General features: G+C 43.9%; 1 protein-coding gene across 1 annotated transcript in view; it reads right to left on the bottom strand.

Moving 5' to 3' along the window:
* Positions 1-8,474: 8,474 nt before the first annotated feature.
* VMP1 (vacuole membrane protein 1) overlaps positions 8,475-24,662 on the bottom strand; it is a 59,136-nt gene continuing 42,948 nt past the window's right edge. Inside the window, exons 10-13 of the mRNA XM_082294858.1 lie at positions 22,895-23,011; positions 20,668-20,729; positions 10,549-10,651; positions 8,475-9,279 (exon numbers count right to left, since the gene is read on the bottom strand). Coding sequence (XP_082150984.1) covers positions 9,136-9,279; positions 10,549-10,651; positions 20,668-20,729; positions 22,895-23,011 — 426 coding nt within the window. The 3' untranslated portion in view covers positions 8,475-9,135. The remainder of the gene's footprint in view (positions 9,280-10,548; positions 10,652-20,667; positions 20,730-22,894; positions 23,012-24,662) is intronic.

Genomic DNA, 24,662 nt, shown 5'->3' with positions numbered 1-24,662 from the left:
AAAGATGGCAGCTCAGAGCTGGGGCCTGCTCTGGTCAAAAGGGGTTTTCTGATGTGTTTCTGTCCCTTTCAACCATTGTCTAATTTGGGTATTTTCACAGAAGAAACTGCAGGAAAGATTGCACAAGAAGTTCAGACAAACAGCACAGGCAATTTGAGTTTGCAGGAACAAAGGGTCAGGAAAGGAGACCATGGTGAGCTTCTCCCTTCTCCAAAAGGCACAGAATGTTCAGCAACGCAGAAATAAATTTCCCTGGTGTTTTCAGCAGATCCCAAACAGAATTTCCAGTATCAGAAATGAGAATGGGTAACTCCATGAAAAAATGGCCAAATCCCAGGAATCCTTTTCCTCCTCACTTCACAGAACAGGTAAAAGAGACTTTCAAAAGGCTGAGGACAGGTAAGTTCTCTGAGAAACAAGGAAGAGAGCAATGGGTCATTGTACTGCTGTAGCAATAAATAACTTTATTGCAGAAATAACCTCATGTTATCTGTATGTATTCATAACTCTGAGCATGAAGCAAACACAGCAGGTGCTTAGTGCCCTATGAATGATACAGACCCATATTTATTATTTATGGCACTTCCAGCTAATGGAGCAGGATATTTGGTCTTTTTTTGTTTGTTTGAATTTGTGCCATGTCAGGAAACAGAGCACACAGGCGAGATGTCTAACTCCAAAGCAAAAATTCAGATTTTAGCTGTTATAATCCCTTACTGCTCTGGAGAAGGGGCTGACAGGAATTGTTTTATGCATCTCTAAGCTTCTTCCTGTGAATGTTTTTCAGTCCTGAAATTCTCACACCCTTTCCCAAACTGAGCTTTCATTTTTTTGATCTGTGATGGGATTCCTTTATTTTTTTCCCCAGGATGTGGAAAGGGTCAAAGTGACAGGAAGTAAATAGCTACTATCACATATTCATCACTTACAATTACATTAAAAGGTGGAGGAGTAATTCTCTCTGTTATTGATAAAATTAATTATGGAAATGGAGCCTGGAAGAAGGCCTTAATTTCATTAACAATTACAATTAATGAGGTAGATCAAAGGTCAGCACAAGCCAATGGCTCAGAGACAGGAAGAGCAGAATCAGTGGCCTTGACCTTGCTTGTTGTAGGCAAAGTCCCGACAGGATGTCCATAAACCAGGAACAATGCTCCAAATCTCACTATTGTTTGTTGGAATGGACAGGTGCAGCTCACTTGGAAGCTGATTCAAGGACTCCAACTATAGCAGACATTTCATGAATAGGAGAATATTTGAACACAAATAACAAAACAAACAAAAAAATGCCCTACCCCCTAAAAAACAACCCACAAACAAAACAAACCCACCAAAATCCAACCCAGGAACAAAAATAACCTTTAGTAACCTAAAATGCTTTAAAATGTTTGGCAAGTGACAGGCACTGAGGTAGTTACAGATAGAATTTTTTTGGGGGGGGCATAAATAATAGATATTGGTGCTTTTAAGGTTAAACCCAGCACCATCACAGGAAGGAAGGAAATATATAAGGGAAAAAATCTGTGGTTCCCACAACAACCAGGGTTTAATACATGAAAGGTGGAAGTTGTATTCAAATTACCAGTTGAAACATTACTGAGAAACACTAAGGTACAAAAGGGTATTGAATGAATAATTCACTTCTTTCTGCATTTGCTAATAAATTTAGTAGAGATAAATATTATGAAATGAGAGCCCAAACATCCAAAAGGAAATAGGACCAAGTGTACTTTAAAGAAATCTGCTTTTTGCTCGACACCACTTTAAAAACTGCACAGGAGGAATCAGGAAAGTGATTCATGGATCCGATAGAGCACAAAAAGGAACTGAGCTGCTGCCTTTCCTCAAGGGCAGCCCAGACACAGCTTTTCCAAGGCAGCAAATTCCCCCGGAGCTTCCTGCTCCAGCCTCTGCCCACGCTCCAGAGGCATAGCCCGGACACTCAGGCAGCTTTTAACGGGCTGGAAGTGGAGCTGATAATCCTGAATTTGAACCATTGAGCCTTTCCGGCTCTTTCAGTCCAACTGGGGCTCACAATGGTCCCTTCTGAGCTCACATTGTGGGAATCCTGTCCCTGCAGACGGCCACTTCCCCTGCCCGGGTGGGGCACTGACTCAGCCCCCGCCCTGGAGCAGCACAACCCCGTTTAACCCTTTCCAGGAGCTACAGCAGGGTGGCCAAACAAATACTCCTGCCAGCCACAGGGAGCACGTGGAAAAGGTGAAAACGGCCCGAGAGAAGAGATTGGAGAAGCTGCTCGTTAGGAAATAAAGGCAATTTTTAGAGTAAATGTGTTGCATGATAAAGATCATGGAAGATATGTAAATTTTAACCCCATGTTCATACAAGCCTGAGAGATATCAAACAGTGGCTCATAAGAAAGTCACCCTTATCTGTGTGAATTAGGTGCTAGAAACCTTCTTGTCTTAACTTTAAAATCCCAAATGTTACACTGTAAGATAAAAAATAAGTAAAATGAAGGTGCTCTCTAGGCCAATATTCCTACTTTAAAAGTAAAAGCATTAAGTGGAGAAACTAAAATAAGCCACTGGTTAAACAACAACAACAAGACAGAAAAACATTGCTTGAGCTTTTGTTTCACTGGTTGTATGGAGGAGAAACAAGCCCCGTGTTGGATTTACACTGAAATGGGTGCGTTCTGCAAAAATGATCATTCTACATACTTGGTTACATGGACAATGTCACGTTTATTTAAGGCTCACAAAAATACACTTCAGTTGCCTGAGAATGGTGTAATTGTGGTCAGATGGCAGGACTGAATTTGAACTTTTGCCCAGCAGTCTCCAAGATGTAATGGATCATTTACAGGAGCACGTCAGGAGAGCAGAGCCCGTGGAGCCAAGTGGGAAGTGGCCTCATCCCACAGGCTGAAGGTGGAATAAAATCCTGCCTGGACTTGGCTGGCAAGGGCAGCTGTGGCTGCTCCCTGGAATATCCTCAGTGAGGGTGGTGAGAGCTGGGCACTAATTCAGAGCTGCTGCTTTCCAGATGGCCTGGAACAATCCTGAGTTCAAGGATCCATCTTTCCATGCTTGCTGCTGGCTGTCCTGTCCTTCTGTCACTTGCAAACACCAGGAAATTTCCTCCCCACCCCACTTCGGGTAACTCCAGCCTATGTTAGCTGACTGTGAGTCATTTAAGTCAGCAATTGTGTTTATGTAGTGATTTGAAGTTGTGAATCTCTCCTTTATATGCCAAATTTGGGGAAGAAACTTGAAGTTCAGGCTTCAACTTGGCCAAAAATTGCTCCACACCAAGGGCAGAGAGGGCTCCAAGGCCCAAGGGATGGGACATCAGTGACAGTTTCAAGCAAGGGCTCTCAGGATCTGCCAAACAACACTTAAACCCTTTCCTTCTTCACTTAATTGGAACAATCTCTCAGTCACAACTGAAATCTGTTGCCAAAGATTGCCTCACTTCTCCCACAAACACCTGGCTCCTCCTCGGCAGCCACAAGGCTCCGGTGCTCCAGGGCTGCAGTGGGGTTTGCCACACATAGAAGTGTGAGAGACACTTTGTACAGAAGTTAAAGGAGGTAACAATTAAAATCACCACTTGCAGTAGCAAAATATTGCTTTGAAAATGGTTTTGGCATCCATTACTTGGAACTCAAGTAAATACCAGCTTCAGGCATCTTAAAAGTTTCTTCCTTGCTGCTCCCCACCTCGAGCCTTACACAACACCCAGGAATGCACTGACTGTGTCACAAGAGGTCAGCTGGGTTGAGGAGAGACCTACAAATCCAGGAATCTGAGAAATGAAATGTGTTGTTATGAAAATATCCTAAATATTAAGAGCTCTCCAGAAAACAGCTGCAGCAAACGAGGCACTGAGATCAGTGAGGGTTTGAACCAGACCAGAGAGGTTTTGTGACCATGGCAAGATTTGCACAATGTTGTAAATCTGGACATGTGTTTTCTCTCTGAGACAGAGAAATGACGAGCACAGCAACCTGCTTTTCTCATCAAAGGATAGAGAGATCCTAATAAACTTTCTGAGGAAAACCACAGTCCCTCAAAGTGTGAGCCTTGAACAAGGTATTGATGTTTAATCAGCAGCAGCTCCTGCAAGGGAACTGCCAGGTTATTTCCTGAGGGTACAGAAGGAAAAAGGCACCACAAGGTCATTTCCGGTGGATACAACAAGCTTTGGGAAATGCACTGGCTCTCTTAAGAATTTCTTACAGGTGGTACCAGAGTCACCAACCCGTTTTACAGGGCCAGAAGAGCCATTTCCAGGAGCCGGGTGTGGCCGCGGGGCCGTTATCGGAGCAGGAACAATACCCCGAGCTGACAACTCCTATCTCTCGCCTTTCAGCAGGAAACAGCCGCCAGTTTCCTTATTGCCACTGCCCGGGCAACCCCGGCAACAACCCCGGCAAGCTTCTTGGAACACCCGAACAATGAACTGGGAGCGACTCCCCTGGAACACGAAGATGCCACATTGCCCCCGACCTCAGCAGCTCCTCAAACGAGCTCTAGAGAAAGGTGACCTTTGGTTTAATGCTAATGGAGCCACTGCTCTTTGACTCATTCCAGGGATGAGAATAATAATAACAACAATAATAAAACGCCCTCAGCACAACAAAGGGCAGCGTTAAAGTAAACTAAACCCAAGCTGAGCCCGTTCCACAGCTTCACATTTGCACCTTTGTTTTACCACACCTGAACACCACCAGAAATGAACACAATGAATGGCCTCAACAGCCTCTTCAGATGGGGTAATAATCCCCTTTTTTGACCAAAATACCAGTTTTTCTCCTGAATTCCCAACACATTCCAAGCACTCACTAACTGCTGGGCTCTCTCCGTTTGTTTGTGCCTGGGAGGTGACAGAACAGCCGTGAGTTTCTGTGTTTGAGCTCCTTCCCCTCTTGTGACAACTGACCCAGGTTGTTCCAGCCTCTCCCTCTGACGCCACTGCCAGAACAATGTTCTGCTGCCTTTTATGAAAGCCGAGTGGATGCATCAATAAACAAGTGAAACATATAATGAAATTCATGCCAGCACTTCATGCCCTCAATTAGGCACTTAAATTAGCAAAGCCACAGCAGGCTCTGAGAGTTTTTCGGCATAATCCTTCTAAAAATGAGTTTGCAAGAGCACATGCAAATATTTACCCTCATGTCTGAATCCATCAGAGGTGTTTCACAGGGAAGGAGATTGCTCCACTCCCCTCTCCTGAGGTTACAGTGATCCAGCACTGATCCCTCACCTGCCCAGCAGGATCCCCACCCACACACCACCGGCTGCTGCAATCCGGAGACCTGGGTGAAGTACTTACTGGTTTTCCTTCTTCTCCAAAAACCCACCAAATTTACAGAAAAAAGGGCATAATATTAAATCTCAGAAGAGTAATTTCAATTACCTTATCTATAATTACATTCAGCCTTTTAACTGCTGATTACAAAGTATTTTTTAACCATGTGCTTCAAAGAAAACCGATTATTTTTACCTCCAAGGAACTCACCCAACCCCCACTTATCTTTACACCTGCCATCAATTTTGTTCACTAATATTTACATTTCTGCTTGATAATCAGGGAAACATCCAGAGTGTTTAGCTTGTGCCTGCAGCGAGAGGGAGGCTGATTCTAACAAATTAAATAATGAAGGCCAAAAGCACAGCAGGGAAGGACTCTCTGGAACAGCATTAAGCCACTGTCAAGTGTTAATGACAAGGATCTTTTAGCAGGAACAGGCAGCTGGGGGAGTTCTGAGGGAGCTGTTCGAACAGAAACACAGCGTGACACTGGCACGGAGGGAAGGAACTCCAGGACAGGGAGCAGCAGCTTTCCTGACTATTTTGATGGATGTGAGGCTGGAACTGGACGGTTTGACTTGACCTGGCTCGGTGTGACCTGAGCTTTGCTTACACCAACAATTCCTGCCTGCTGGGGCACGGGGTGGCTGCCAGCAGAGGGGCACTGACACCTCTCGGTGCCCTCAGAGAGCTCGGGGAGGCTCAGTCCTCAGGGCAGGCAGGAAAACAAGGAGAGAACGCAGAGGAGGAGGAGCTGCAGCCCTACCTGACCTCGTTCCACAGATAATGAGACAAAAAAAAAAATCTCCATCACATTAAAGTCATTAGCTGTTCTTAGAGGGCTGTTACTTCCGTGTGATTTTCAGTCATTCCCAGAAAAAAAAACCCCAAGATACTTTATTTAGTGGCTAACTACAAGAAACAGCAGCTAAAAATAGGGATTTGTGCCAAGATTGTTCCTCTTGCAAGAGCTCCCTTTGGATTTGTGTCCAACACACTGAACTGACTGACTGCTTCCAATGTGTAATGAAGATTATGTGCAACAAAAGGAAACTTTGGGTTAAGGGAGCAAAATCCATGTTTTCAGGTCAAATGCTAAAGGCTGAGTCTTTCTCTGAAGGCACAAAATGCAACTGCTGAATTATCTTCTGTGTTCACACCGGAGAATGTTTGGGACAGCAAATGTCACAGTGTTACCAAGAGAGTTCAAGACAGAGAATGGAAACAATCCAGCTGAAATAAACACTGGGAAACGTTATTTCTTTGTTTATTCAAGCAACATAAAGCTATCCATTGCAGATCTCATCAGGTTTGTGTCACTTTTGTTTCTGTTATTAGTTTTTTTTACCTTTTACCAAGTCTTATATCCCCGGTAGAAGCAGGTAGAATGATCACTTCCTTAAGTGTTAGAAAGCTTCAAATTAACAGCAGAGCTTATTGGAATGGACACATGGAAACACAAGCTGAAGAACTATAGATATATATATATTTCACACTGTATATATGTAAACATATTGAACCAAAAGTGGGAGGAAGCTTTCAGTTTTCCTTGTGGTTTTCCAGCAGGCAAGAGGCAGAATTTTAAGGAGACCTCTAAAGCATTTAGAAAGGTGCAGTTTGTTGGCTCAGGCTCTAAGAAAAGGGCTTTTTTTCTCATTTAGTTGTTGTTGCAGAGTCCTAATTCCAACCTGAGAGCACACAGGAACCCCAACCCCTCCCAGAAGTGTGAGAGGTTAATAAATACCTGTGTCACTCAGGTGACAGATTTGGGGACCAAAAAGCTGCCACTAGAAGTGGGGAGAGCAGCCAAGGGCTGTCACTGATGCAGTGTCCTGAGGGGAAATGCAACTCTGAGGGGTCTGTAGGCTGAAAAAGTGAAGTTCTAAACAGAGCTGTGGGGTTTGGAATTGTACCAGAACGAGTTCTTTGTGACATTATTTTCAAAGGCCATATTTAGGGCAAAAATTTGAAAGATTTAGTAAATACTGTTCACCTTTTAAAAATCACCAGGAGCAGCTGAACGGCCTTTGTGCTTTCAACTCCCTCGTACCAAATCCTGCGCTCAGACTTTCAGATATTGGAATTGAATCTGTCCGAGCAGTCTATGCAAATCCTCCCCACTCATTCCCAGCACTGCCTGAAGTTCCCTGTGAAGCCAAGAGCATCGGTACAAACCTCACCCCCCAGGGGAAGCTTTACAAGGGCTTTGTTCTGCAGGACTGCGGCACCGCGGGCCCTCTGAGCTCATTTCCAGCCCGACCAAAGACACTGATGTGCTGCTGATGCTCAATGGAAACAGCTGGGGATGGATGAGAAACAGTCAGATGAGAGATACCAAAATGTCAGACAGCCTACCGACTGTTGTTGCCATGAGATCCAACAGTCAACATCAGTCTGATAAGCTATCCGACAGGATGGTACAGCCATGGCATGGCACGACGCTGGCAACACGACAGGACACTCGGGCAGGGTCGAACACACCTGGCTCCAGCCCTGCCTAACCTGGGGCACCGAGCAGCCTAAGCTAAGCAGGAGCAGCAGCTCAGCTGCCCCGGACTCTGGGCCACCTCCTGAGAATGCTAATTAGAAAGGCAAATTAATTCTTGGTGCTTACCCCCTAGGATAAAAGTAAAAAACAATCGTTCAGAAGTGATCAGAGCAGCGATACAGGTACAGCAGCAGTGGGGATTTATGCACTAAGGAGGGAAAAGAGCCATTTTAATATCAATTCTGTTCCTGTACATCAGAACTGACACACACTGATCATAACAAATCTGACTTTAAAAGCATGAGGTTAAGGGTTCTCTGAAGTTCTCTGCACCATTGCTGGGTAGCCATAAAATCTGCTTTCAGCTGGAATCTTAACTCTTCCCCCTCTCTTCTCCTCCACTGCCCACAGTTCTGGCCTCAGGGGCAAACACCTGAGCAGAATTTAGGATAACCAATCTTGTTCTCTATTTAATCTATTTAAGCAGTGACTGTGCTTCAAGCAAGGCATGGCCTTCCCTCCTTCCTTTGCTAAGCAAGAAGTTCTGAAGAAAAAAAAAAGAACAAAACAAAACAAAAAAAGAACAAAGGATTTGAGCACCATTAGTACAGGAAGGATGAGCAAACATGCACAGAGCATCCAAAAGTGAGAGAGGAAAAGAAACAGCTTAAAAAGACTGACACAAGAAATTCTGGAATGATCAAAGATGACTTTATAAAGTTTTTATCTTAACTTCATTCTAAATATACAGAATAAAAAATGTTGGCTTCAGCATTTGACATCAACCATCTCTGCTAACATCATGAAGTGGGAGAGGGTGGCTTTTCCAGCGTGCAATGCAATGGGACACTGGGAATTCAGACAGAACAGCCTTACCATGAGGGACATGCAACAGGTGGTACCCAGTCTGTACTCAGTTATTTACATTTTGATGGTCTTGAAAGTTATGGAAAAAGCAAAACAGCCACCCTTCAAAAGGAAACGTTACCCTCAGGTCAGTCTGAAGTTAAATCAGGAGATGGAGAGTATTAAATAATCAGTTTTGGAAGTAATTTGGATGGACAACATTTGTGTTAAACTCCATTTAACATCCCATTGTCCATCCTGTAAACCACAACCCAGACTCGTGAAGCATTTACACCTTACGTTAACATTTTTAAGTTTGTCAATGAAACCTTTGCTCTAATATCCAAATTACTTTCAAAATCAAACAAACAAAAAAAAACCTTGTTAAGAGTTGAAAATTGATGTTAAAAATTTTTTCCCCTTTTGAATAATGCTGATTTTTAAACATATGAAAAGATGTGTCATTTCTCGTGTCTGCCAAAACCCATCCTGGGGTTTTTCCCATTTTTCCCAAGCTCATTTGGTTTTTTCTTCGGAGTACATCTTCTGTTGCAGTCGCTTGGCATAGCTCTGGGCCATGGAGTTGATTATAGATAAGATAAAATAACAAACCATGACAATCACCAATTTTTCAAACATCCAGGATAGCCAGTTTTCCCCCTGAAGAGACAAAACAGAAGGAGGAGGAGAATAAAGATTAGTGGACAGAACAACGGAGAGTTCTGGGTGAAAGGGGAAAGCCTGACAGTGTCTTTATTCTGCAATTAATCAAATTAAAAACAGGAACCAAGTGCAACCCGACAGGATTCCTGCAGGTCCCTCTGCAAAGCTGACTTTAGTCCCTTGAAAGACAATGCAGGAGGGGCTGCCAAATCCACTGGCGGGCAGATGACGAACCCCGATCGTTCCCAGTGTGCTCCCACAGTGATTTATTATTCCCAGTATTGTTTGGTCTTCGCTAACAATTCGTGGAGTTCAGAATTAGCAGCCCCTGCCTGACATCCCCCGTCATGTTCCTCGCAGAGAAAACAATCAGGTCATTGGTTAACAATGTGTTTTTTCCCTAAACTGCCCATTCTGGGTTATCTCCCCATTAGGATCCGACTCTGGTGTCCCTGGAAGTTGCGGCGCCGGTGCCACTTCACGGGAATTCTCACGTTGTGCTTTTTGTCAAAGGAGGGCAGCAATGCTCTGCCCAGAAATCCCTGCCCAGAAATCACTGCACATTTCCTGACTCCAGCCAGAGCCTCCCCAGTCCGGCTCTTTTGTGGTAAAATGGGCAAAGGGACATTCCCAACAGCTACAAATATTGCACGTGAAATGTGAGTTGGATTCACGGATTTTATCTCAAAACGCCTCAGCAGCCTAAAGAATTTCATATCAAAGTTGCTCTGTCCCACTGAAAATTCAGGGCAAGTTTTTTAAAATACTGCTTTTTAAATTTTAAGGGTTTTTTTCTGTATGAAAGTACACTTCTGCCCCTTGTACCTGCTCTGAACACTGTAATTTTTTTTCCTTTCAAAGACTAAAGGCTTGGGGATTTTATTTCTCTTACTGTCCACTGAGCCACAGATCCCACTGGCTTCTAAGGCAGCGGTGCTGCCCAGTCTGTTACCATTTCACATGGAAAGGCAACTTTTTTCTCCTTAAATTTAACTTTCCCAAGAGGCAGCTAATGCAGAGGCAGGACAAACCACTGGTTTTGCTTTACACTTTCATTTATTCTCGAAAGGATTTAAATGCAGTTGCACACAATTAATATTTTTAATTCCCAGGTTGCTTTTAAAATGAGATTTTTATGTATTCCCTGGGTCAGTGCAGATCTTTGAAAAACAGAATCGGGAGTTCCATCGGTAAAAACTACAAGGCAAAGACAGGCAGGGAAGGGAAAAATGAGCTGGGGAGGGAGGGAGGCAAAGAGGGTCTTACCTGTGGCACAGCACTGTCGGATTTGTGGTGAAGTTTTATCCTCTGAGCTTCCAAATATTCTTGAAATGGCTTCTGAAGAGAAGGACCTATACTCGGAATAGCACTGATGGAAAGTTCATCCAGGAGAACAAGACAAAATAGGGAAGAAAAAAAAAACAAAAACAAAAAACATTTTTTTTAAACTTACCACTTTACCTAATCAGAACAAAGTTCAGGCTGAGCCACAGCTCAGAAGGAAACTTGAAGCTACTCGAGAAAACAGAAACCCACGAAATAAAACACATTTCATCTTTTGATCTGATACTTCGGGAGGGATGTATTTCCCCAGATCCTCAAAAAGTGCTTAAAAAGAAAAATATTTCTGAGCAAGACAGTGCTGGGAAGAGAGGAAGAAGCCGGGAGCGGGAGCATTTCCTTGGAGGCAGGAGGAGGCAGCGGCGCTGAGAACCCAATGAATGACTTCGGAGAAGTCCCACATTTATCAGCGGCAGTTCCTGTAAGAACTGGTTTGAACCGATTAATAAGGAAATGACTGGGGCTTGTGTCATCCCTCGGTTAAAAAAGAAACTGCTCGCCCCAAGCCTCGCCCCCTCTCCCGCACGGAGCCGGCCCCTCGCCCCAGCCAAGTCCTTATTAGGACAATCCGTGCGTCATCCCTTCCCAAAAAGAATGCGGGAGCAGATCCTGGAGCGCCTCCCCCGAGCCGGGATTAACAAAGGAACAAAGGAGCGATCTGAACCCTGCCCCGAATCGGGCCAGGCTCCCTGGCAGAGGGCTCGCACAAAAGCTGAACACCTTGTTCCCGATGTTGGAAACATCCCGCTTTGGGAACCGGAGCGCTCTTAGTTGATGCTGGGCAGGCTCTCAGCAGCCTCCAGGCTTCCAGCAGCTTTTCCTTAAATCCTACTTAGCAGGAGATCCAAAACCCTTTAAGAATGGTCACAACCCCTCAAAACCTCCCAAATCAAATAGAAATTCTAAATGATCACCACGGCCTGAGCTGTGTGGGGAAAACGCTCCCAGAGTTGGATCCACACCATCCACCTCATCCTAACTCCAGCCACGGGGGAGTTCTCATTACTGACCACTTGGATTTCAAAGAGAAAGGAGATTTTTTTGTTTAATTTTAAAGAAATCACCATGCTCTTCTACATTAAAAAAACTCACCTAAATTTTGATTATTTGGTTTTATTATTTCCACCACTCCTGCTGCTACTCCAGGGAGGGTTTAGTAAAACACACTTCAGACCCAGGATACACCACTTGTACATCCAGCAAGTTGTACAATTGACCATCTCCCTCTGGGTGACTCAAACCATTCCCCTCAGCCTCCTATTCTGACACCATATTCCCTTTTCCAGGCCAAAGCCCAATTAAAAACTAACAGCTTTCTAATTTTAGGAATTTATGAAAAGCACGAAACAAAGTGTCTCATTCTCCTCCAGTAAATCTATTTCCTTCATGGCCAGGGGCAAAGGAGGTTTTCTGAACCCATTTCCCAGCAGAAGGTCGCTTCCCCCGTGATTCACCGCCCCGTGAGACAAACGGGTGAGGAAATTCTCTGCCCGGACTGGTAAAAATTCAGGGAAACAAAAACCTGTGGAGCCCAAAGCACGTCCCTTATCCATTTTACACAAGAGTGTGTCAATGTTCCAAAGGATTCCCAGTGTTCCAGAGCCGTCTCAGCGCTGACTATTCCTGGGAAAAGCTCTCCCAGGGACTCCGGGACGAGTCACACTCTGAACATGAGGAACATTTTGAGGTTTCTTTTCTTTTTCAGACAGTTCTTGGGAGCCTGAAGAGCGACTGCAAGGTAATGGTTTACTTTTCGACTTCTGCATGATTAAGAAATGAGGAATATTTAAATGATGAGGGATCAATGATTAACAGGGTGGTGTTCAAATGACTCCGTTCTTCACAGAAACTGAACTCAGTCAGTCCCCAAACTGACTTAAACACAGAACAAAAACATGAAACCCAAGTTCAGAGGCTTGAGGAGCTCCTGGTGCACCAAAACAATATTTCAAAATTTTTCTCACTAAACAATTCCCTTTTTTTTCCCTTTTCTGAGCACGACAATTAATTAAGTGCACAAAATAATTTTATTAAAGTAATTTTGAAGATCTACAAGATCCTGAATGCAAGGACCTCAGCTTCTAAATCTGCAATTTTTTGTACATTTGTAAAGACTTTAATTCTGAAAAAAATTGTGCAGAGATTTAAATAAGGAGTAAAATAAGCAAAGGAAAACCTAAAAAATCAGGAATCCACATGAAACTCTTGAAATCCCATCTTGGCAGCACAGTATTAGTTACTGGTGCTTTTTTGGATCAAATTAAATCATTTAATCACCCAGATATGTGCCACCTGATATCCGAAGGCATCATCTTAAATCTAAAAATCTTAAAAATAATTTAATTTAATTGGAAATAAGTGTGTTCTGTGTCCCTGCAAACCTCACAAATCCAACTCGGAGATCCCTCTGCGCTGATCCGAGGAGGAGGGGGAGGACTTGGGGATGAATTTTGTGGGATCCGGGTAGGACCAGGCAGGGCCGGGCCAGAGGGGCCAGATTTGCATCACAATTCCTGCACTCAGCACCTTCAAAAACCGCGAATTTCACAGGACGGGAGAAGGAAGATGCTGGGAAATAATCCCGGAATAATGCAAACCCCATTCCCTGCGTATTCCTTCGGGAATCAAACCCATTTTCTTTCAAATCCAGAATATGGAAGGAGAAATTCTGATTCAGAAGAAGTTTTGATTCAGAAGTTGTTTTAGAAACTCTTAACGTTAAATATTAAACTTTCGTTCAGATCCATTCTGATTCTCTGCTAAATTTTAATGTTTCACAGGGAACTGAAACTGAGAACAAGCACCCCAAAATTGGACTAGCCTTTGATAATCTTAAATTTATTAAAAGCATAACATTTCAGTCAAAAACATGACTTCCAATACTACAACATAGATACCCATTAAAAATCTGTATTCACTGAAAAATCCCCTTGGTGCCTGTTTTCAGAACTGTTACCTGGTATCTGTAATTAAACAGATGCACATTTATTTATTTTTAACTCAGAGCTATGATTTCTATCCAAATGACAAATTTCAAAGCTCTTTTTCCAATAAATCAAACAAAATTCCCATTTGTTTGAAGCACCACATGACAGAGATTCAGCAAAACTGCTTGAGGATTATTTTTAAAATTACACCAAGAACCTGCAGAATCTGACTCCTAAAACTTCCAGTCCAGTTACAGCAAATCTGTGTTTAAATTTATTAATTTTCTTTTCCAAGAACAACTGTCAACAGCTGCACCTCAAATGCCTTTCACTGGTCATTAAGTGATTTTTGGGAAACTTTAAATCTTTATAACAGAACCATTGGAACTACAGAGAGGATTTTTCTCAAAGGCACCAGGATGAAGCACCAAACCCACAGGAGAAAAAAAGTGTATTTTCCCTGGGCCAGCTTACAAAAAGGAGGAATTTGGTATTCCAGTCATCTGCATTTTTACTAATATTAAAAATACTTACTTAAGACTACTTAATCATAAGCCATAATTTTCATTTTACAAGATCTTTACAAGTATGGGTTGCTCTTGAGTGACTGAAATCTCTCAGCCCCTGCTTGGAGAGGTTGGGAACACTCAGGAATTAATTCCAACTCTGCTAAATGCTGAAGCACAAGTCTCTATCAAATGCTGCCTTCCAGTGTCATTGCACCAATATCTCACAAAAAATCTGTCAGACCATAAATTAGGATATAGAATTCCCATTTTATCAAAGCACATGTGGATATTTGCCTGCTTTTCCAGAGAGAAATGTTAGAATTCACAAGTGTTTTCCAAAAGAAAGAAGCTGCCACTGCAGACTCAAATTTTGGGAACAAAACCACGGGATTTTTCATGAATGAAAATTTGAAAGTTTATGGAAGTTTCCCATTTATAAGAGACCTCGAACATCCAGAGATGCTGAAGCAGCTGATTAACCCTGAGCTGTTCTGATGGAAATTAAAAATGTAAGTTAGAACCTCAGTGCAGCCAGCCCTGAGCCTGACCCCTGTGAAAAACTGGGATCCTTCCCCCAGGGGGATGCTCAGCAAACTGGGAGCACTGGGGGGTCACAAACATGGCATTTCTTTAATTTAATTTAATTTAATTTAATTTAATCAAGGAAATTCTAACCTGGAGGGAAACCAAAGCCCTATGGGGAAATAGAAGGTGCAAACAAGGCTGGACACAGCTCGGGAAGGTGATGCAATTTTGAGTCACGGCCCCACTTTATGGATAATCCCTCCAATATCCACAGCCCTCAGCTTGGAAAATCCCTTTCCCTCAGACTCCACATGCTCGGGGGCTCGGGACAAACACCAGCAGGTTTTGCCCAGATTCGGCTTTTTTGGGCTGAAACACCGAGAGAAAAACATCCTTTGGGAAATGCCACCACAATTCCAAATGAAGACAACAGGGAACAACAGAAGAGCAGCGAGAGGCAAATCCCCGTGGGGCTGGCACTGCCCAGGCACTGCCCAAGGCCAGGGATTATCTCCCGCTGCAGAAAGGGAGTGAAGTGGCACTGAGGGATCTCACAAAGAAAGGGAATGTGCTGGGATGGGCTCCTCCCTGCCTGGACCTTCAGCTCTTCTAAAATAATTTATTTCAATCAGACTATTGACAGCCAGGCCGGAGGGGGAAGGCAAAGGCTTTCACCTTCTCAACAATTATGGAAAACACCATTAAACAATCCCACCAACACCAATTGGTTCCCATTTCTCCATCCCCCTGTGAGAACACAAGAAAAATCCATCCTGCAGCTCCAAAGCCATAAAACATTTAGGAACAGGCACCGAATTTGGGTATTTCAGCCATCCCTCCCTCCCTCCCTCCCTCCCTCCCTCAGAAGTTTCACTCCAGCACGGTGGTATCGACTTCTTTGGAAGTCAGACATTTTCTAAACCACTGAAAAACAGATTCCAGTGGAAATATTTTTATGTCACTGGCCAATTAGCAAAGCTGAATCATTTGCATAACGTGTCCCCTGTCTAAACAGGGCACCTTTCTTCCTGTGAGTCCTCTGAGCCTTCAATGGTTAATTTTTTTCCAGACAGTGATCTAAACTGGCTTAACGGTTAGTATTTTAATGAGCTGTCATTTCCTGTGCTGATAAAGATTCTCACAGTATTTAAACCATCCATTTCCCCGAGGCTGCACCACCAGCAGGACCCTGCAGTGACTCAGAGGGGCTCAGCCTGAGCCTGACTCAGCTCTGGGAGCTGGGGCTGCCCAAAACCTGAATCCTGGGATCTGGGGCAGTCCAAACCTGGATTGGGCTTAGGGAAATCTGGGGCTGCCCAAAACCTGAATCCTGGGGGCTGGGGCAGCCCAAAGCTGGACCCAGCTCCCTTTCCAGCCAAACCTGGGCTCCCCAGCCCCTGAGGAGCAACCAGAGCCCCCAGCTCCCACCACCACCCCCAGCCTCAGCACGGCTCTGGAACTGAGCTGTTTTCTGTGCCCAGAGCTCTGAAGCTGCAGAAAATAAATCTGGTTTATGGTCAGGATCAACAGGAAGGTTTGGGGGTTAAAAGGCTCCTTGGCAGCTTCATTTGCTTTATGAGATGAAGAAAGGAAAGATCTTGGTGAAGTTTACAGAGCTCAAATGGGCCCAGGTCTGACGTGGTTTCCACCTGAGCCACGCTCCAATGCCCAGGGCAGCCCAGGAGGCTCCAGGGCTTTCTTCCTTGGGACATTCTGTTATGTTAAATCAATCCTTTCAAAATTAGGAATTGCAACATCTCTGACCTGCCCATCCTTAGCTCTGCTCACTGCTGCTCTTTGGAACAAAACTTCTGCTTGCTTTTTAAAGATTCTTTTTTAAAAACTCAATTTAGGGTAAAACCCCTTGCTTATTCAGAGTTAAATCCTTCAAGCCTTTTGCAAATAAACTCTTCTAATTCTGTTGTGATCCACTGGAAGGCTTTCAACACCAGAGGTCCTCAAATTTCAGCCACATCTGTGTCCCTTTCAGGGCCATTTTTGTGTGCAGCTACTCTGCTATGCCTAGGGCACATCCCCCAGGTTTCTGATGAACCTCTGCCAGGAAGGTTGTTCAGTTTTGAACCAACAAGTGCCAGGGGTATTGGTTTAACCTCTCAAAATTCCTCTCAGGAGGTTGTGAAGTGACTGCCCAGCTCTTCCCACTCCAGGACAATATTTCTAGTTGTTCCTTTATCACTTCTTGCCTTGTGTTCTAAAGAAGTAACCTAAATCTGTATTGTAAATTATTTTTGACTAAAAACCCCCCAACAGTCTTTAAGCAAACTTTCCAGTCACATCAGTCACCATGATCTCATTTGTGCTTTTTGGGTGAAAGGAACACCACGCTCCCTTTACCAGCATCAACTGAGATTAAGTTGTAAGCAAAGAATTATGGCACAAGAAATAGCAGCAAACTGGTTTGTCCAGGCAATGCTTCCAGTACCTGTGACCAAAAAATTGCTTTTCTTTCAGCTGTGCAATCACTCACACTGGCCTGCAGAGCTGGGAAGGGTGGACAGCTGTTCCACAAAAACCACTGAGTTAAGGACACTTCAGGAGCCCTGATATTTTTGGGTGGATATGTTGGATTCTCAGAGGTGACACCCACAGAACGCAGCACTGAGCAAGGGACTTAAAAATCAAAGTAGCACAATCTCACTGGTTTCTGTTTTAACCTCAAATCAGTTTATTCACTCACTAATTACCTGAATAGATGAGTCTTAAAATTAGGAAGGCATCAGAGAGGCTGTGGCTGCCTCATCCCTGGAAGTGTCCCAGGCCAGGCTGGACGGGGCTTGGAGCAGCCTGGGACAGTGGAAAGTGTCCCTGCCCGTGGCAGGGTGGGATGGGACTGGATGAGCTTTAGGATCCCTCCCAACCCAAACTATTCTGGGATTCTGATTTACTGCAGGTAAAATTCACTGCTGCTGCTGTAGGATCCAGCCCTGGTGCAGCACCTGGGCACCTCTTGGTGAACAATCCCAGACACTGCAGAGTTCATCACCACCTACAGCCAGAGGGAATCTCTGCCTGCAGGGCGGGATTTCTCCCTAAAAAATGCAGATTTTTTTTTTTTCTTTCTGAACATTTACCACCAGAATGGATGGCCACGGTTTTGTGGATGGTGTGTGCTTTGAGAACTACTTCTTCAGTAGTTTTCTGGGCATTCTTAATCTACATTTAAAACTGCCACTTCCCAGCAAACATCATCCTGCTTTGAAGCACTTTGCACAGTGTGACCTCACAAACAGCCCTGCAGCTGTAGGTAAAAAATAGGAACGGAAAGATAGAGGAGCCAAAAAACCCCACAACACACACCATAATGAAATGTCTGAACAGGGCTGGGTTTGGCCTAAAATCAGCATTAAAGTCTTCTTGAAGGGACAGAACACAGAACTCCTCCAGAGCATCTTCCCTCACCAAAGCTCAGGGAGAGCAGGATCCTCTTCCAGCACTGAGGCACCAACAAAACAACTCAAAGCAGTGACTGGTGGAACTGGTTGGAAATTCCCAGCCCCAGTGAGTTCCAGCACCTCTGCAAATCCTTCTCAGCTTGGATTTCAACCTCACACCAACCCCACTTCTCAAACCCACTCATCTCCCTCATTCCCCAACAAGGTTTGTTGCCACCACTCACCCTCTGTCCTGTTTTTGTTCTCCAGCTACCACCAAAAAAATTCTCAAAAAATTTCAAATTTTCTATAAACAGCTTCTTAATTTCCTGCCATGTTTTCTTTTCCATTTCCTTTTTTATTTAATTAACCGAAAAAAATATTTTATGATCTGTTTATAATGGAGACCTAGACAAAACTGTAAAATCAAATTAAATGGTATTAAAGCAGCCTGATTATGGCAGGCTCATTGTGGGACCCAGCAGCATCCAGTGACAATAAAGAGCAAGGTCTGCACATGAATCAGCTTTGCTTTTTGATTAAAAATCACATAAATGTCAAAAAATTCTCCTTGGCTTATAAAATCAGATATTCTCAGACTTTATCTCACAATTTAATCTTCTGTCTAGGTTCCATTTATCCTGGCTATCAATATGTTCATTATTTTCAGGTGTTGTGCTCAGATATTTCCTATTGTGTAAGAGCAACAGCCCAGACAAAGAAAGTCTAAAGTCATTGTGGTGGATAGAATTTGATTAAAATAAAGTTACTGACCATTAAACAGAGCTCTGTTTTAATTCAATAATAGGGCTTTTAGAGCAAGGTATTGTTTAACATGTTTGAGGCTCCACTCTAACAGAAATTGATGAGGTAATGCTGGAGACAGCTTGAGAAAAGTCAAGGATACCGGGACATTCCAAAAATCTCACTGTCTCCCAGGAACATTTTTTAACTCTGACATCAACCCTCCAATAAAACTCGAACCCAGCAGAGCTCCTGTGAATGCATTCGAAGTAATTCAATGCAAAATTATCTCCAAGACAGATGAAGTAGGAAAAATCTACTGGTTTTGGCTCAAAGCATCCACAGGAGAGTAAATCCTTGGAAATGTACCTGAGCTAGGGGCAGATCAAACTGTCTGGAGTGATTGATACTGAAAAAAACTCAAGATGCTTAAAAGAAACCACATTTCTCTCTCTCTCTCCCCCTCTTTTCAAAATAATGTTCAAAGCAACAAATTCATTGTGAGTTTAGGTACAAAGCAGATGCTCGAGCAGAAGATCAGGAATAATACAGGCAGGATTTGTTTCATCAGTGAAATGCCCTGCCAGGTTCTTCTGACACTCCTTTTCTTTGTACAGCATCCCTGCCTGGAGTTTTGTTTTAAAAGGAATTATTTCTAGACATTCCTCCCCTCAAACTTTTCTTGAGGAGTGCAGATTTTATGTGAAAATAGTTATTACACTTTGGGTAGCAAAATATCCATTTGCCCCAGAGAAGAAACCCTGGAGAAGCAGAAACACCTTGGAATTCATTTTATGGATTTAAGACTAGAGGTTGGATTCATTTTAGTTTTAAAAAACCCAACCCCCCTGACAATAAAACTTTCCATTTCCATGTTAGAGACTCACACTTAAAACTCCAACCCTGCATATCCCTGAACCCAGCAGTGCCCTGAGAACAGGCAGGAGCTTCCACCCTGCTCTGAACAATTAAATGGGAATTTTGGATGCAATCCATAGGGTTTGATGCAGCTGCCTACATTTAAATTCATTAAACTGCATCCTTTGTTTGCATCCAAGCAGTTTATGAAACTCCTGCATGGTTTGATGGTATTTGCTGGATTATCTGACAGGGAAGGGTAGCATCAACAACGGATTTTAAAATGACACAGAATTTCATGACTGAACAGGTAAAATGTGAGGCAAATAAATCCAACACTTCACCTTCAGTGTCCCACCTTCATTAGTGTAAATCTGGTTTTTGTCTGTTTTTCCCCCTCTCAGTTGCCAACTGAGGGTTTGCCTAATTTTCCTGTTTTAAACTGATATTTTAACATAAAAAATAAAATAGGCACCAGTTACTAAAGAATTCATTAAATATTAACCCAAACCAAACCTTCTCAAAATCAGGACATTTCATCCATGGAAACTCATTTCTACCAAATTTAACAGAATGGGGATCAAACTCTACAGACCAAATTCCTCATTCTGATGTTTTATGAGAGATTTAATGTTGTAAATGTATAAGGTAGTTCCAGTTAAGGAGGATGTTTATTTTCATCCTGGAGCACTGCATAAAATCTCAGGTTTTTAATAGAGAATCACAGAATTCTGTGATTTTTCTCTATAATTTTCTATGAACTTTCTCATTTTTTGCCATAGGATCACACTACACCACTGCAGAAAATGCAGGGCAAACAGCCCATGTGCAGCTGTAAATGCAGGGATGTGTGAGTGGAAGGGCTGGATCCTGCTTTGGGCTGAAGGTTCAGTGCTGACCCCACAACCCTGAGCCTCCGGGCCAGCAAACTTCTCCAAGGACTCGGGGAAGGAGCTGCAAGTGAGACCTAAACTCTGTGTGGGGCTAAGCCTGGAACAAAGCACGCCCTCAGCACATCTGAGCTGACTCCTCCAGTACTTTTCCACTTAATGGGTGCAGGTATTAATTACTGTGCTGGGAATTACTCACCCGATGAGGGCCACCATCTGCTCCACGATGTGTTTGCTGAACGTGATAATAACGAAGAGTTTCTGTAGGAAGGAAAAGAGCAGTTACAGAAAGCCTGGAGCCGAGGGGAAGCACAGACAATGGGGGGGACACTCTGTGTTCCTTCCCAAGCAGCTCCTACCCAGCTTTCCCTCCTCTCCTCTTTATTTTTCAACATTCTCCTCAAAAAGGGGCAGGAGAGAGAAAAGCTGCTCGCTTTCTGCCTCTCTTTGCTCACAGTTTGCATTTCTTGCAGTGTTTTTGCAGCCAGTTGCTGCCCATTCTCATCCTCCCCAAACTCCCATTCCCAGAAGCTCAAGGTCACTTTACTCCGTCAACAATGTCTGAATGGAAAAACAGCCAGAGAAATTCACAGCCCCTCACACAAACACATGGGCTTCCAGATCACAGGAGGGAAAAATAATGTGTTTTAGTCTCCCTGATTCAGACAGAAACAACAAAAAATACTCAATGAAAAACAAAGAAAGAGCCTTTGGGCACCTGTGAGAGTGCCTGTGATAAACCAAACTGTTTGCAACAGAGTAATTTCAATTAAAAACTTCTGTAACACATCTTATTTCGCGGAAAATCTCAATGCCCATGATTTTACCACTTCTAAAACCACTTAAAATGCTGTTAAAACAGCCTCTGCACATTCGTCCTGCTCGCCAGCAAGGAGTGAGCAGCCTGTGAGTGGTAGCTGAGGGTACACACAGCTCCCACAGCCTCCTCAGACCAATTTAAGCCTGGCCTAAGCAGAGCTGCCCTCCCCAGGCTGGGAACAAGGGCTGGGACTGCAGCTAGAGGCTCCTGTGGTCCGGAGGAAGGGGCCAGTTCAAAGCAGCCCCGGGATGGCCACTGCACCAGTCACTCACTTCCTGTCTGAACATTGCATTAAAAGCCTTTCCATGACTCTCACATTTCCTAAATTCCAAGTCCAGCCAGATCACTCAAAAAAATCAAGGCTATTGCACAAGGGTGTGCTTGAAAAAGAGAATTCTAAAAGCTGAGCCTATTACAAAATCAGATGATTTACCAACTGTACAAGACACTGGGAAATGTTTTTTCACTTACATGGGATCTGAGTGTGGAGCACTATAAATTACACAGCAAACACTGTGGTAGCTGAACAAGGCAATTAAAATAATAAAAGGAATATTGATCTAATATTATTTCACTTTTCTGTGTTGCCAGAACCCATTTGAGCAACACACGGATTTAAAAGCAGAAGAAAATTCAGATAATACAAAAATAAGTGTGGAGAAAAAGCTGTTCTATCCCAGTAAACGGAAGAATTTCCAAATCTATTTATTGTTTTCTGTTTAAGCACTGGGCAAAACAAAATAACCATTTAAAAATGATTGGAAGAAAAAAGCTTGTGTTTAGGGCAAAATAAAGATTTTTAAAGCAGCTTGATGAGGCTGTAATACAAATTATTTTATACTAAAAGCTTCTGCTATTTTGATGGGAGTCACAGCAGAGATTTCCAAACAACAGAGGCACAGGCACTGCAAAAACCCAAACTCAGCTGAAAACATCCCAAACAGAGACGTAGCTCATGATACAGCCCTGACCACACCAGAAAATCCTCCAGGGAATCAAAACTTCATCTCTCCTTGGACCAAACGGTGACGCACTTACAAGCAAAACTCAACATCTTGTGAAAACAACTGGATTGTCAAACTCAGCACATCTGGCACAGCCCTGAGCGAGCAGGAAAAACGGGGCCCACCAAAGCCAGGCCCTTTCCAAATGAGCTGGCCTGGGACACCAAAAATCGCTGCCCCAGCCCCAAAACTGCGGCAAATCCGCCCAGACTGGGCTGGCCCAGCCCCGCAGGGCGCAGTGGGGTTTTCTGAACTGAGCTAAAAAGGGCATTTCAAAGTGCAAATGAGTGTTTGCTACCAAAAAGGCGAGTTCACTCCGAGTGGGAGCCCTGGCAGTCTGGTACAGGCTGTAGGTAAATACCTTGGCTAACCACCAATTTCCTGAGCAGGTCAGCAGCTATAAATTACTCACTTGCCTCAGTTTGGAGGAGCCCAGCAGCTCCTTTATTGTAAATCCCTTGCACCAAATTAATTTCCATTACTTCAGGTCGGGCAAGGAGACTCCAGGATTCATTCCCAAGTAACACAGTGGAACAGGCAGGGAGAGAATCAAAGGCTTCACCTCCCCCCCGCCCCAGCCCCGAGGAAGGGGCAGCACTTGCCTGGATGTGCATTTTAATCACGGCTTTTCCAATCAAGGTTGCACCAAAGAAGGTCCAGAAGGGAACCAGAAAGTGGCCACAAGTTATCCCAGCCAGGTCAAACAAGGGGTTTGGGATCTATGGAGTGCAAGGGAAAGAGGTTCAATAATTGCAGCACACATTGCATGGACAGGAACACGACAGACCTTGAAATTTTGAAAAATGAACAGTTTCCCCTTCTCCCAACTTGATCCAAAACTCTTGTGCCTTAATAATTACAAAAATGTTGATGTCGCACCACATAACTTAAGTCTCTGGGAGTCAGCTAGACAATGTCCCAGACAATTCCATTCTCATGGTCCCCCCTTACCCCTGGATCCTGAAAAAAGCCAATGAAAAGTTTTCCATGTGAAATGCACAGAAACCACAGCAAAGCCATTTTGAGTGATTTATCGAATTTTCTCCCTGACAGGCACATCACTCTTGGAAGCCAATGTTCCAGCTGATCCCCAGTGATTTCCAGCTGAGAAACTACATTAAAAACTGGCATTTATAGTCATATGTATCCAGTTTAAAAGCACTGATTAGATTTTATTAAGCATATGCATTTCATTTAAAATTAAAAGAATTTTTTATTATTATTAAACTGTTGGCCTGACTTTTGGTATTGTGATACTATCTGTAAAATATTTCTGAAATGAAACCAAGAAAGTATCCGAATTCCAACCTTTCCCTCTCAGCCTGGAGCACAGGGGCAGTGTCTGAGCAGGGTCACTCCCAGGAGCAGTGTGGTGCTGGGGTGACAGACTGCAGCACTGGTGGCGTTTTGTGACATATAGAAAGAAAGAAAGAAAGAGTGTCGATTGGGAAAAAATAAAGGACACTCTGCCACCAAGCCTGCAACCTGTGAGAAAGGGTTGTACTGGGCTGTTGGAGAGCAGCAATTCAGATTTATGAGCAGCCACAACAGCACCTGCAGAGGAAGAAATCTGAAGCGGGCTCTAATCATGCCCCGGAACGGTCCCTGAGCAGGCTCCACCTCGGCTGCAGCAGCTCCCTCCCTACCTGGGGCAGCTGCTCTGGGCACAGGAGCTGGTCAATTATTGACTCCACAGCGTTTGGCTCCCCGGAGCCAAGGCTGCTCCAGGTCTCCAGGGTGTTCTTGGCTGCTTGGTCTGAGGGTTCTTTTGTCGGTTCACAGAACATTTTAATCCCTGCAGTGAGTTTGGGGCAGGGGTGCTGTGGGTGCCTCTGAGCACACCATGGCAAGAAGTTACTCAGCAAGTCCTCAGGAGGGTGTCTGAGCAGCCAGCGAGGTTTTCTCTGTGCTTGTTACTCAAAGTTGCCAAAAAAAGCCCACAGAGACAAGAGGGCAAATTCTCACAAGTCACAGTGAGGAACTTCGGAGCTGATTCTTGCTTTGTTCCTTCCCCAGAGCTGCCTTTATATAGAAATAAACTCCAGACAATCCTGACTTCCTTACTGCCACTAAACAACAGGACAGTCAGTTGACTTCACTGGATAAACTTGCAGACTTCTAATTTCCATTTGATGGTGTTTTTATGCAGCGTTTAGAAGCCACCACTTAACAGACAAGGACCCACAGCTGGGACAGTCGTTACCACTTCACCAGCAAGTCCTCCAGTCATAAAAAACACATCAAATAAAACTCTGCCTAAAATCCAGAAGTAAGATCACAATTTTAAGGGAGGCAAGCAGAGGAGACACCTGGTAGTGCAGAGAGAAGCAGCAAGAAGCCAGAGAAACCCTGAGTCAAAGGCCTGGGGCT

Source organism: Coloeus monedula (assembly GCF_965178545.1).
Source record: "Coloeus monedula genome assembly, chromosome: 20".
In the NCBI taxonomy this organism is placed as follows: domain Eukaryota; kingdom Metazoa; phylum Chordata; class Aves; order Passeriformes; family Corvidae; genus Coloeus; species Coloeus monedula.
The sequence above is the reverse complement of the archived record's forward strand: the minus strand, read 5'-3'. Positions and strand labels throughout refer to the sequence as shown.